Source organism: Salmo salar, chromosome 11, assembly GCF_965601325.2.
Source record: "Salmo salar chromosome 11, fSalSal1, whole genome shotgun sequence".
NCBI lineage: Eukaryota > Metazoa > Chordata > Actinopteri > Salmoniformes > Salmonidae > Salmo > Salmo salar.
Window position 1 is genome coordinate 22,026,390 of NC_138301.1, and position 14,752 is coordinate 22,041,141.

A 14,752-nucleotide genomic window follows, 5' to 3' on the forward strand; every position below is an offset into this window, starting at 1 on the left:
CAAGATAATTGTTTAGAAATGAATTATGAGAAAGGAATGCATAAAAGAATATATACATAAATCCTCATTGCTAAATCCAGCTAAACAGCGACGCCTAGCGGTTCGAGGAAACGGTGACGTGACACGTTTTCTGTTTATGTGAGGCAAAAGTGGCAGAGAGCAGCCCCACAGTAGTGAAGCGATGCGATTCTGCCGTGAGCATGGAGGCTATCTCAGCTCTGACGGAGCTGGATGTTCTGGAGCGGGTCTACCAGCAGCTCTGCACCGAGAAGGTGAGAATTCACCCAGCGGGCAGCTGTAGGGATGCAACGATGTACCCCTAGACTGTGTTAGCATAGCTAGCTAAACCAGAAACAGTTCTGTCATCTATCTGCTTTATAAACTGGGTGGTTCAAGCCCTGAGTGCTGATTTGGCCGTATTATACCGCGGGTATGACAAAAAGTGTTTACTAAGTACGTTGGTAACCAGTTTATAATAGCAAGAAGGCACCTCGGGGGTCTGTGGTATATGGCCAATATACCAAGGCTAAGGACAGTGTCCAGGCACTCTGCAGCCCTTAGCAGTGGTATATTGGTTATATACCACACCTCCTCAGGCCTTATTGCTTAATTATCCATTGCCATTATCTATTGAATGCAACCTATAATGCCAGAAGCCACAGAGTGCTCTGTGTGTGTGTGAGACAGAGACTGACAGTCTTTGTGTGTTCATCTACCACAGAAAAAGGTGGAGACAGCTGGAGAAGTTGGTCAGGCAGCAGGGGAACATTGACACCAAGATGCTCGCTCTTCAAAGGATGGGGTAAGTGTGTGTACTTTAGAGAGGGGGAGAGAAGTTTCACTGTCTATGAGTACATACCCTACATCCCAATAATCTAGAGGTTTCCTTTCATTATCTCCTTTTCTTCAATTGCACTGGTGTGGAAGAGATGGACTCTGGGAAAAGCGATATCTGGTAGACATTCACCAATGTAATTTCAACAGTTTCCGATCATTATAGATGAAGGAAAGGAGATTAGTTGTGGAAGCTACTGTAAACTATTGAGAGAAATACCATGTCTAATCCAATATCAATTCTCCTGTCACGTTGTCCCCCAGGCCCAACCTGCAGCTGATAGGAGGAGATGCCAGTCAGCTGTCTGGCATGATTACCTTCACCTGGCAGAGAATGTCAGCAGCAAAGTCCGCCAGCTAGACCTGGCAAAGGTATTGTCTACAGACACGCTATTTACACCCACATAGACTCACTCACAGAAAGCATGTTTCCATCCACAGTTTTTATGCGAGTAAAGTCATACCATATAAAAAAAATCACAACAGCTGTGATGGAAACAAGAAGTTTCGGTACAATTTTTAAAAATGCAAACAGATCATTTGTTCATTCGACACAGTGGATCTTTTTGTGTCTGTAAAAAAAAAAATGGGAGAAATGGTGGTGGAAATGCCTTTATGTGCAAATATTGACATCATATTTTTGTTTGTATTTATTATGGAACCCCATTAGCTGCTGCTGTGGCCTGTGTGCCCTCAGGCCACGACTCTACTACCACATCTACAACACAAAACCCATGTGTACGTGTGTGTGTATGTTATCATGTGTGTGTCTGCATGTGTCTGTCTCTTCACAGTCCGGCTGTTCCATAAGGTTCATTTTTATTTGTTTTTTTTAAATCACATTTTACTGCTTGCATGAGTTACTTGATGTGGAATAGAGTTCCATGTAGTCATGGCTCTATGTAGTACTGTGCACCTCCGATAGTCTGTTCTGGTCTTGGGGACTGTGAAAAGACCTCTGGTGGCATGTCTTGTGGGCTATGCAAGGGTGTCTGAGCTGTGTGCCAGTAGTTCAACTAGACAGTTCGATGCATTCAACATGTCAATACCTCTCACAAATACAAATAGTGATGAAGTCAATCTCTCCTCCACTTTGAGCCAGGAGAAATTAACATGCATATTATTATTAATTAACATTAATTATTATTATTATTATTAATGCATATTATTCATGTTAGTGTACATCCAAGGGCCAGCCGTGCTACCCTGTTCTGAGCCAATTGCAGTTTTCCTAAGTCCCTCTTTGTGCACCTGACCACACGACTGAACAGTAGTCCACCTGCCTTATTGATAGTGCTGTTAAGAAGGCAGAGAAGAGCTTTTTTATGGATAGACTTCTCCCCATCTTAGCTACTGTTGTATCAATATGTTTTGACCTTTGACAGTTTACAATCCAGGGTTACTCCAAACAGGGCTTTACTATTCTTAGGTAGCGGAATGACTTTTGCTTCCCTCCAGGCCTGAGGGCACATATTTTCTAGTAAGCTTAAATTCAAGATGTGGCAATATCGTCCGCTATTATCCTCAGTAATTTTCCATCGAAGTTGTCAGATCCCAGTGGCTTGTCATTGTTGATAGACAACAATAATTTTTTTCACCTCTTCCATACTCACTCACTTTATGGAATTCAAAATTACAAGGCTTGTCTTTCATAATTTGGTCAGATATACTTAGATGTGTAGTGTCAGCGTTTGGAGCTGGCATGTCATGCCTTAGTTTGCTAATCTTGCCAATGAAAAAAATATTAAAGTAGTTGGTAATATCAGTGGGTTTTGAGATGACTTAGCCATCTGATTCAATGAATGATGGAGCTGAGTTTGCCCTTTTGCCCAAAATTTCATTTTAGTAAAAAGCTTTGAAGCACATATCATTCTTTGTAATTTATCTTTGTTTCATAGTGTAGTTTCTTATTTTTTATTCAATTTAGTCACCTGATTTATACATTTGCAGTACGTTTGCCAATCGGTTGTGCAGCCAGTCTTACTTGTCATTCCTTTTGCCTCATCCCTCTCAACCATACAATTTTTCAATTCCTCATCAATCCACAGAGATTTAACAGTTTTTACAGTAATTTTCTTAATGGGTGCATGCTTTTTAGTAACTGGGATAGGCAATTTCATAAATGTGTCAAGTGCAGCATCTGGTTGCTCCTCATTACACACCACAGACAAACACAAATATTATTTACATCAACAACATAGGAATCACTACAAAACGTATTAACTATATTAAGCCCAGTCTTTGGAACTTTGGTATTCTTAGATATGGCTACTATATTGTGATCACTACATCCGATGGATTTGGCTTTAAAGCTAATTTCTGCAGCATTAGTAAAGATGTGATCAATACATGTTGATGATTTCAATCCTGTGCTGTTCGTAACTACCCTGGTAGGTTGACTGGTAACCTGAACCAGGTTGCAGGCACTAGTTACAGTTTAAGCTTTCTCTTGAGTGGGCAGCCTGATGAAAGCCAGTCAATATTTAAATCACCCAGAAAAGAAACCTCTCTGTTGATATCACATACATTATCAAGCATTTCACAAATGTTATCCAGATACTGACTGCACTTGGTGGTCTATAGCAGCTTTCCACCAGAATGAGCTTTAGGTGAGACAGATGAACCTGAAGTCATATTACTTCAACAGTATTTAAGCTACATATGTTAACGTGGGCCATTTTTAGCACTTTTCTGGGATGCTTGATTGTTTTCATTGCTTTACTGGTAAGCTTAGCTGAGGTAGACATGCTCGTGTTATTTGTGTTAGTGCAGGGTGAGCTGCACACAGTGGACTTCCTACTTTGGCACTCTGGTTCATCGGCACATGATTACTGCATACAATAGCTGTGGGATCAGCAGAGTCATCCAGGGCAGTAAGAGGGACATAAATTAGGTTACCTACATTGTGTCTTCCAATGCTCCTGGGATAATGTTAATTTGCTGAAGAATGTTGACAACTCATTGACACAATGGTAGGGATTAACTGAGCTGGGCTTTTGGTCATTGATAAGTCAATGTCTCAACGCAGCCTTGTAATGCTGTGAAAGGATCCAGGAACCCAAATGATTTGGGTGGGTCCCATCCTCCTTATAAAAAGAGCTTTGTTTCAAGAAGGTATAAAAATGGTCAAATGTTACACCCACAGAGCTGCAGTAGTCTCGTAGCCAGATATGGAGGCCTAAAAGTATGCTGAACCGTTCAATGCCACGATTTAGGGAGGGCAGAGGGCCAGATATTATGGGGCGTTTGTTGGTGCCAAGTAGTGACCATCATATCGAAGTAAACTTGGAGACACGCAATGATATGGTGTGTGGAAATCCAGTTGAAGTTGTAAGTTTACATACACCTTAGCCAAATACATTTAAACTCAGTTTTTCACAATTCCTGACATTTAATCCAAGTAAAAATTCCCTGTCTTAAGTCAATTAGGATCACCACTTTATTTTAAGAATGTAAAATGTCACAATAATAGTAGAGAGAATGATTTATTTCAGCTTTTATTTCTTTCATCACATTCCCAGTGGGTCAGAAGTTTGCATACACTCAATTAGTATTTGGTAACATTGCCTTTAAATTGTTTAACTTGGGTCAAATGTTTTGGGTAGCCTTCCACAAGCTTCCCACAATAAGTTTAGGTGAATTTTGGCCCATTCCTCCTGACAGAGCTGGTGTAACTGAGTCAGGTTTGTACGCCTCCTTGCTCGCACACGCTTTTTCAGTTCTGCCCACAAATGTTCTATAGGATTGAGGTCAGGGCTTTGTGATGGCCACTCCAATACCTTGACTTTGTTGTCCTTAAGCCATTTTGCCACAACTTTGGAAGTAGGCTTGGGGTCAATGTCCATTTGGAAGACCCATTTGTGACCAAGCTTTAACTTCCTGCCTGATGTCTTGAGATGTTGTTTCAATATATCCACATAATGTTCCTCCCTCATGATGCCATCTATTTTGTGAAGTGCACCAGTCCCTCCTGCAGCAAAGCACCCCCACAACAGGATGATGCTGCCACCCCCGTGCTTCACGGTTGCGATGGTGTTCTTTGGCTTGCAAGCCTCCCCCCTTTTCCTCCAAATATAATGATGGTCATTATGGCCAAACAGTTCTATTTTTGTTTCATCAGACCAGAGGACATTTCTCCAAAAAGTATGATCTTTGTCCCCATATGCAGTTGCAAACCGTAGTCTGGCTTTTTTTATGGCGGTTTTGGAGCAGTGACTTTTTCCTTGCTGAGCGGCCTTTCAGGTTATGTCAATATAAGACTCGTTTTACTGTGGATATAGATACTTTTGTACCTGTTTCCTCCAGCATCTTCACAAGGTCCTTTGCTGTTGTTCTGGGATTGATTTGCACTTTTCACACCAAAGTACGTTCATCTCTAGGAGACAGAACACGTCTCCTTCCTGAGCGGTATGACGGCTGAGTGGTCCCATGGTGTTTATACTTGTGTACTATTGTTTGTACAGATGAACGTGGCACCTTCAGGCTTTTGGAAATTGCTCCCAAGGATAAACCAGACTTGTGGAGGTCTACAATTTATTTTCTGAGGTCTTGGCTGATTTCTTTTGATTTTCCCATGATGTCAAGCAAAAAAGGCACTGACTTTGAAGGTAGGCCTTGAAATACATCCACAGGTACACCTCCAATTGACTCAAATGATGTCAATTAGCCTATCAGAAGCTTCTAAAGCCATGACATCATTTTCTGGAATTTTCCAAGCTGTTTAAAGGCACAGTCAACTTAGTGTATGTAAACTTCTGACCAACTGGAATTGTGATACAGTGAATTATAAGTGAAATAATCTGTCTGCAAACAATTGTTGGAAAAATTACTTGTGTCATGCACAAAGTAGATGTCCTAACTGACTTGTCAAAGCTATAGTTTGTTAACAAGAAATTTGTGGAGTGGTTGAAAAACGAGTTTTAATGACTCCAACCTATGTGTATGTAAACTTCCGACTTCAACTGTAAGTTATGATGAACTTCACAGGGTGGTGAAAGTGCATGGTTATGAGCTTGATGCTCCTTTCCAATACATTTTGAGCGTCTTATTCTGGTGACATGATGATCGACGCTTAACTGCTATTTGACTAATAAAAATATTCTCGCTCTTATCCAAAATAATCTGATGTAGAATAGCCTTGATGTATCTGCGAGCTGTTGGCTAGAGCGCACGTGCCAAGACCAGAGTAGGCACATTTTGCTATTTAACGCAACGTTTTTTGTGACAAAACTATCGGAAGAGTTGGAAACACATTGAACTTTCAAATGTACATTTTGTGTGCACTACATCACCACGCACTGATTTTTGTTTGCAATAAGTCAGTTTCCCACTGGTTGGAAAATGCATATATCTTCTTAATGCAGATATTTGAACATTCGCATCGAAATCTCGCAGCAATTGGACGGAAACCTAGCCAATCACACACTTACTGGATTTCTGGAAATCCAGGGAATTTATTGAAAGTTCCCGTAATTTTGCCACCCTACTCACAACACGCTTCCTTATGGTGCAGGGGTGGGTCATCATTTTGTCTCCAGAGCCGCATCGGGATTTCTAAATTCAACCAAGGTGTTTTGGGATCGATTTTGTTTTGTCAAAATAAATGATTATTAGTTATTAAAAAATTGAAGGTCCATTATCATTTCTACATACTTTCTATCTGGTTCTAGATGTTCATATTTTGTAGGGATGCACCGATGTGGGAATTTTTATTTGATGACCTTTTAACCATTGTAGCACAGATACAAACTGCAACCAAGTTTCTATGTTCATAAGGGTAATAAGAAAATATGTCAAATGACTTGAATATGGGAAAGGTGTAGAACGTTTTTGAATTTGGATCACAAAGTTACTGAAAAGCATTGTTCAGGAAATCAGGGAAGCTGATCAGGTAATGTACAGAAAGTAAGATCTCCATTGCTTTCAGTTTTTGTCACAGTCCCTTCTAACGTGTTCTGTGCGGTCTTTGATACTATTTTCTGCTCAGGCAGTGCTGTGGATGCTAGCCTGGCCATGCTTCAAGAGGCGGAGAGACTGGATGAGGCTGTAACCAGGGGTGATCTGGCTCAGGTGGAAAGATTCTTTAAAATCTTCCCTCTGCTTGGCCTCCACGATCAAGGCCTGGCTCGCTTTGGCCAGTACCTCTGTTGCCAGGTGAATGGCGTTGTCCATGCAATAGCGTGTGCGTGAGCGTTAATGCTTGTGCATTTTGTTTATCTTCAGTCGTCTTTTTCTCTCAGCTGGCCTCTAAAGCAGATGAGAACCTGCTCTTGGCTGTGGGAGGAGAGCTGGGAGAGAGGAGAGCTGCTCTGGTCTTTGCTGACACCCTGACTCTGCTGCTGGAGGGTGAGAGACTGACCATAATGATGATGTGTCTCTTTAGACATGTCTGTAAACGTATGTATAGGTAAATAGAATTGGTGGAAAATATTTAGTGTGTGTTTCAGGCATAGCTCGTGTTGTGGAGACCCACCAGCCCATCGTTGAGACGTACTACGGTCCAGGCTACCTGTATACTCTCATCACTCACCTGCAGCAGGAGTGTGCCCGACAGGCCCAGAAAGTAGTTGACAAGTTCATCCAACAGAGAGACTACCACAACAAGGTCTGTGTGTCAATTGCATTCAATTAATTAGATCTTTCAATTACAGACTAAATTAAGGAAGTGTTATTAAATTGAATGTCTCTGCTTGCAGTTTCAAATCGTCCAGAGCAGCATGATGAAGAGTGTGCCCACTGAGAGGATTGAACCCAGGTCAGTGTGAGAGTTCAGCCTACTTTATTTCAACAGCATTACTCAATGTCATCTTTTGGTATTGAGGACAATGCATGTGTACTATGCGTATTTATGTTGCGTTTCACCTGTGTTTCACCTGTGTGTGTAGGGAGCTGGATCCTGTATTACTGGAAGTCACTCTGATGAATGCCAGGTCGGAGCTTTACTTAAGATTCCTGCGCCGTCGCATGATGGCCGACTTTGAGGTTGGGGATGCTACGGCAACACCTGGCATTGTCCAAGGTAAGACACCCAGCACACACACACCCAGCGTACACACTTATAAAACCCTGTACACATGTTGTTGACTGTGTTAGTAAGTTTGGTTGTCTTTGTTTCTTGCTACAGAGCACAAGCATAATGTGGAGAAACTGCTGAGCTGGCCCACTGCATGCTGGGCCAGCTCATGCAGGAGCTGATTGGCTACTACATTCCAATGGAGGAGTACTACATGAGGGAGACCGTCTGCAAGGTTAGTCACCACTTCTAAATATACAGCAGGGGTTTCATTTATCCCTGAATCAGCCCTCATTAGAATGAAAATAATGAAAACCAGCAATGCTGTCAACCTCAAACCCGGATTTGATTACCATTGATACACAGTATACATATGTAACCACACAATAGTAATAATGATTGCCCCTCTTTTCTCAGGCGGTAGCTATGGATACATATGAGAAGGGTCAGCTGACGTCCAGCATGGTGGATGACTGTTTCTACATTGTGAAGAAGTGCATCAGCAGAGCTCTGTCCAGCTCCAGCATTGACTGCCTGTGTGCCATGATCAACCACTCAACCTCAGTGCTAGAGTCTGACTTCCGGTAGACAGTAGTTAGACACACACTCCATCAACCATTTGAACGCTCATTTGAATCTCCTTCTAGCTCTCACACCTTCCTTTTTCTCTCCGTCTTCCACCAACCCATGCTTTCTCTCCCTCCTTCTCTCTCCCCCCCCTTTCTCCCTGTCTCTCTCAGGGAGGTGTTGTATAATAAGCTGAGGCAGGGCTTCCCTGCGACCACGCTGCAGGACATCCAGCGTGGGGTGAGCAGTGCAGTGAGTCTGATGCAGAGCAGCCTGCAGCAGGCCAAATTCAACAACCTCGGCATCGACAGCGCAGAGGTCGCCAAGGCTGCCTTCCTGGTGAGGGACTTGTGTACAAACGCTTACCGTCACAAACACTTACCGACACGCAAAAACACTTACCGCCAAACTGAGCATTGAAAGCACAGAAAATGCCAAGGCATCGTTCCTGGTAAGAAAAACACAGTCTAAAACACAAACCGGTCACAGAGAGCACACTAAGGCAGCTTCCTGATGATAAACACGTAACAGACAACAGACACATACATTCACTTACACACGTCTTTCTTTCTATCCCAGGTGACTCTGAATAACGTGGTGTGTAGCGAGAACATCACCACTCTGAAGAGGAACATGGAGGTGCTAAAGAGTAACATTTCAGTAAGACACATTATGTATAGTATACCACAGATAATGACGTTTTCCTCTCTCTCTCTCTCTATCTCAGAGTGATTGCTCCAAGTTGTTCACTCAGGGAGCAGGATCAGGAGAGCAAGCTAAGATTGACAGCTGTCTGTCAGACCTCGTCAACACATCCAGCAAGGATCTCTTGCAGGTTGGAGGACGCGGAAATATACTCAGATCAGAGAGACACATGATCTGTCTCTGTGCAGTTGTGTTAAGGGGGTCTTTGACCTCATTTTGCAAGTAATACTAGTAACAGTAGTAGTACTAGCAGCAACATTTATTTGTAAATCACAGTGATAAACTGAATTGTGTACCAATTTACATGGATAGACAATATACAACTACAAAACGTCACTAGTGTGTCTAATCTGTATGGACTAGAACTAACTCAGTTGTGACCCCAGGAGGGCCTGACGGAGCTGAACACCACAACCATCAACCCTCAGGTCAAACCGTGGATCAGCAGCTTCCTGTCCATCTCACACAACATAGAGGAGGTGTACACACACACACACACACACACACACACACACACACTAGGCCACACCCTTTCCCCCCAGTGTGACTGTACTGTTTTTTTGTGCAGGAGGAGTTTAATGAGTACGAGTCCAATGTCCCCTGGGTCCAGCAGCTCATCGTCAACCTCGAGCAGCTCATGGCAGAGTTCAAGGTAACCATGGTTCTGCTTAGCCTCAGGAATAAATACCTTACATTAGCATTTTACAAACTATTTATTTTCTCTTCTCCCCCTCTCTATAATCTCTCTGTCTTGTTCTCTCAGGCGGGGCTCTCTTCAGTTATCTACGACACACTGACCAGCCTCATGACCAGTTTGGTCTCCATGGAGATGGAGAAGACTGTCCTGAAGTGCACCTTCAGCAGGGTGAGGTATCCCAGGCCTGGCCACAGGGTGGCATCACACCTACCGCATGCACATCTGTGACGTAATGATAAGAGGCCCTCTTTTAATGTTTTATTTATGATTCCAGAAGGATGGTAGATGAAGCTTTTTTCCCCTTGGCATCTGCCTCTACGCGGTGTGTGTGCTGTAATTTAGTACAACTATACTCAAGCATTTTATTGCAGGTCACGTATCCCCTCTTTCTTTTTCTGGGATGTTCTCCGTTTGATCCTTTGATCCTTTTTGATGTGGTCTATGTTTAAATATTTAATTGCTGGTCTGGATACCTTTTTTCAGTTTCATGCTCTTGATTTGAACCCCTTATTGCACCTGTCTCTTAGCTGGGAGGGCTTCAGTTTGATAAGGAGCTGCGTTCTCTGGTGGCCTACCTCACTACTGTCACCACCTGGACTATTAGGGACAAGTTTGCTCGGCTCACTCAGATGGCTACCATCCTCAACCTGGAGCGGGTAAACTGCAGTACACAGACACACACACACACACACACACACACACACACACACACACACACACATTTCTCAACCCACAAGCAATCATCAATCCAGACACAATCACATAGATGGGGTCACATACAGTGCATTCGGAAAGTATTCAGACCCATTTACTTTTTCCACATTTTGTTATGTTACAGCCTTATTCTAAAATTGATTAAAATATTTATGGGATACCCCATAATGACAAAGCGAAAACAGGTTTTTAGAAATTTAGCAAATGTATTATATAAAAATTTTTTTAAAATACCTTATTTACGTAAGTATTCAAACCCTTTGCTATGAGATTCAAAATTGAGCTCAGGTGCATCCTGTTTCCATTGATCATCCTTGAGATGTTTGTACAACTGGATTGGAGTCCACCTGTGGTAAATTCAATTGATTGGACATGATTTGGAAAGGCACACACCTGTCTATACAAGGTCCCACAGTTGACAATGCATGTCAGAGCAAAAACCAAGTCATGAGGTCAAGGGAATTGTTCGTAGAGCTCTGAGACAGGATTGTGTCGAGTCACAGATCTGGGGAAGGGTACCAAAACATTTCTGCAGCATTGAAGGTCCCCAAGAACACAGTGGCCTCCATCATTCTTAATTGGAAGAAGTTTGGAACCACCAAGTCTCTTCCTAGAGCTGGCCTTCCGGCCAAACTGAGCAATCAGGGGATAAGGGCCTTGGTCAGGGAGGTGACCAAAAACCCAATGGTCACTGACAGAGCTCCAGAGTTCCTTTGTGGAGATTAGAGGTCGACCGATTAATCGGAGTGGCCGATTAATTAGGGCCGATTTCAAGTTTTCATAACAATCGGTAATCGTTTTTTCGTCCACCGATTTGCCGATTATTTTCTCCTTTTTTTTTCTTTTTAATTGTCTTTTTTTTATATATATAAATATTTTTTAAGTAGGCAAGTCAGCTAAGAACACATTCTTATTTTCAATGACGGCCTAGGAACGGTGGGTTAACTGCCTTGTTCAGGGGCAGAACGACAGATTTTTACCTTGTCAGCTTGGGGATTCAATCTTGCAACCTTACGGTTAACTAGTCCAACGCTCTAACCACCTGCTTTACATTGCACTCCACGAGGAGCCTGCCTGTTACGCGAATGCAGTAAGAAGCCAAGGTAAGTTGCTAGCTAGCATTAAACTTATCTTATAAAAAACAATCAATCAATCATAATCACTAGTTAACTACACATGGTTGATGATATTACTAGTTTATCTAGCCTGTCCTGCGTTGCATATAATCGATGCGGTGCGCATTCGCGAAAAAGGTTGCTTCAACTTGTACCTAACCATAAACATCAATGTCTTTCTTAAAATCAATACACAAGTATATATTTTTAAACCTGCATATTTAGTTAATATTGCCTGCTAACATGAATTTATTTTAACTAGGGAAAATGTGTCACCTCTGCAACAGAGTCAGGGTATATGCAGCAGTTTGGGCCGCCTGGCTCGTTGCGAACTGTGTGAATACTATTTCTTCCTAACAAAGACAGCCAACTTCGCCAAACGGGGGATGATTTAACAAAAGCACATTTGCGAAAAAAGCACAATCGTTGCACGACTGTACCTAACCATAAACATCAATGCCTTTCTTAAAATCAATACACAGAAATATATATTTTTAAACCTGCATATTTAGCTAAAAGAAATCCAGGTTAGCAGGCAATATTAACCAGGTGAAATTGTGTCACTTCTCTTCCGTTCATTGCAGCAGAGTCAGGGTATATGCAACAGTTATTGGCCGCCTGGCTTGTTGCGAACTAATTTGCCAGAATTTTACGTAATTATCGCATAACATTGAAGGTTGTGCAATGTAACAGTAATATTTAGACTTATGGATGCCACCCGTAAGTTAAAATAAGTGTTCATTCAGTATTGTTGTAATTGTCATTATTACAAATACCTTTTTTTAAATCGGCCGATTAATCGGTATCGGCTTTTTCTGGTCCTCCAATAATCGGTATCGGCGTTGAAAAATCATAATCGGTCGACCTCTAGTGGAGATGGGAGAACCTTCCAGAATGAAAACCATCTCTGTAGCACTTCACCAATTAGGCCTTTATGGTAGAGTGGCGAGACGGAAGCCACTCCTCAGTAAAAGGCACATGACAGGCCATTTGGAGTTTGCCAAAAGGCACCTAAAGGACTCCCAGGCCATGATAAACAAGATTCTCTGGTCTGATGAAACCAAGATTGAACTCTTTGGCCTGAATGCCAAGTGTCACGTCTGGAGGAAACCTGGAACCATCCCTACGTGAAGCATGCAGCATCATGCTGTGGGAATGTTTTTCAGCGGCAGGGACTGGGAGACTGGTCAGGATCGAGGGAAAGATGAATGAAGCAAAGTACAGAGAGATCCTTGATGAAAACCTGCTCCAGAGTGCTCAGGACCTCAGACTGGGGTGAAGGTTAATCTTCCAACAGGATAACGACCCTAAGCACACAGCCAAGACAATGCAGCAGTGGCTTTGGGACAAGTCTCTGAATGTCCTTGAGTGGCCCAGCCAGAGCCCGGACTTAAACTCGATCGAACATCTCTGGAGAGACCTGAACATTTCTGTGCAGCGACGCTCCCCATCCAACCTGACAGAGCTTGAGAGGATCTGCAGAGAAGAATGGGAGAAACTCCACAAATACAGGTGTGCCAAGCTTGTAGTGTCGTATCCAAGAAGACTTGAGGCTGTAATCGCTGCCAACAAAGTACTGAGTAAAGGGTCTGAATACTTATGTAAATGTGTTATTTCAGTTTTTTTATTTTTAATAAACCTGTTTTTTCTTTGTCATTATGGGGTATTGTGTGTGTAGATTGATTAGGGGAAAAACTATTTAATACATTTTAGAATAAGGCTGTAACGTAACAAAATGTGGAAAAAGTCGAGGTCTAAATACTTTCCAAATTCACTCTATCTATTTACCACTGACCTCTCATTTTGTAGACTTTCATGTCTCTGTATACACAGGCCTGTTCTCAGAACTGTGTATGTTTTTGTGTTTCTAGGTAACAGAGATCCTGGATTACTGGGGCCCGAACTCTGGTCCTCTAACATGGCGTCTGACCCCAGCGGAGGTCCGGCAGGTTCTGGCGCTCCGCATCGATTTCCGCAGTGAGGACATCAAGAGGCTCTGCCTCTAACTCTGCTACCCAGAGACTGTGCTGGTGCACATGTTACATGGGACTAGACTCATGCTGATTGGTCTTTGAGGAAAAAGAGGAGTGTGCAGGTGGATCCCCTGAGAGGAAGTCCCTGCTGCTTCTGACCTCTTCTGGCCTCATAGGAGGAGGAAGAGGTTGCCCCTAACTACAGATACAGGGATAGATATTTGTTTAACCCCCAAATGGTTACAGTTAGGTTTGAGGGTAGGGAGATCTGATCCTAGATCTGTATTTAATGCTACTTCTAATTCTAGCGGCCTCATACAGCCAATCAGAGCTAGGAGTAACAGCAGTAATGAAACTATGGGATTGTGGAACAGTGGGATTATGGATTTGAGCCTTTTGGCTTGGATTAATAAATATTATGTAACATATTAAATGTAAAATATTAAAGTGTTCTCTCGAAGATGTCTTTTTTTGTCATTAATTTATATTGAAAGCCCAGCCCTTTAACGGAATCCATCATATTGAAACGGGGCACGCAGGGACAGACGAGCGCTATACTCTCTGGCAGAGAGGATCTCAATGATCTCGCCTATGTTTTCTGACACTGAAATGACCCAGTAATGAACATCGCATCCATCAAACTAACAGAACCAGGTCAGACGGCTGATCTAGACTCATCATTCAATATATAAATAACACATTTTAATTGATGACAGTCTAATCTAGAAGATCGACCACTATCTTAGAAAATGGAATTCTGTTGATAGCTGCTACTTTCCAATATTTCCTGACATGATGTTCCATACATATGTAGATGGCAAAGTCTTAGGGCTAGATTCAATGCGATCTGCCCTTTTTGGCCATGCACCCTTTAAAGGAAATGTTTCCGTTTTCGTGGAGACCGTAAACGCTGCATACGTCGGCTCAATCGGAAATTATCCTTAAACGTCAATGGCGCTATAACGCAGATCGGATTGAATCTAGGCCTTATGCTCTCATGAGGCATATAAGACCTGTTTTCAGTCTGAAATCTACCCCTGGACACTTCTGGTAGATCTGAGAGGATTAGACATGTAGGCAGTATGGAGGAAAGTCCACCGATCCAACCATAAGAGTCAATGGAGCTTTTACCATA

General features: G+C 42.5%; 1 protein-coding gene across 1 annotated transcript; it reads left to right on the forward strand.

The window, feature by feature from the left end:
- Nucleotides 1–101: 101 nt before the first annotated feature.
- Nucleotides 102–14,077, forward strand: LOC106562226 (conserved oligomeric Golgi complex subunit 4). The gene is given in 19 exon segments (XM_082957794.1): nucleotides 102–272; nucleotides 722–802; nucleotides 1,099–1,206; nucleotides 6,821–6,987; nucleotides 7,074–7,179; nucleotides 7,281–7,438; nucleotides 7,530–7,588; nucleotides 7,719–7,852; nucleotides 7,958–7,989; nucleotides 7,992–8,081; nucleotides 8,264–8,430; nucleotides 8,587–8,752; nucleotides 8,993–9,052; nucleotides 9,141–9,248; nucleotides 9,505–9,597; nucleotides 9,687–9,770; nucleotides 9,882–9,983; nucleotides 10,343–10,471; nucleotides 13,516–14,077. Coding segments are annotated over 16 exon segments (1,764 nt in total). The 5' UTR covers nucleotides 102–272; nucleotides 722–802; nucleotides 1,099–1,206; nucleotides 6,821–6,846; the 3' UTR covers nucleotides 13,651–14,077.
- The last annotated feature ends 675 nt before the right edge of the window (nucleotides 14,078–14,752 follow it).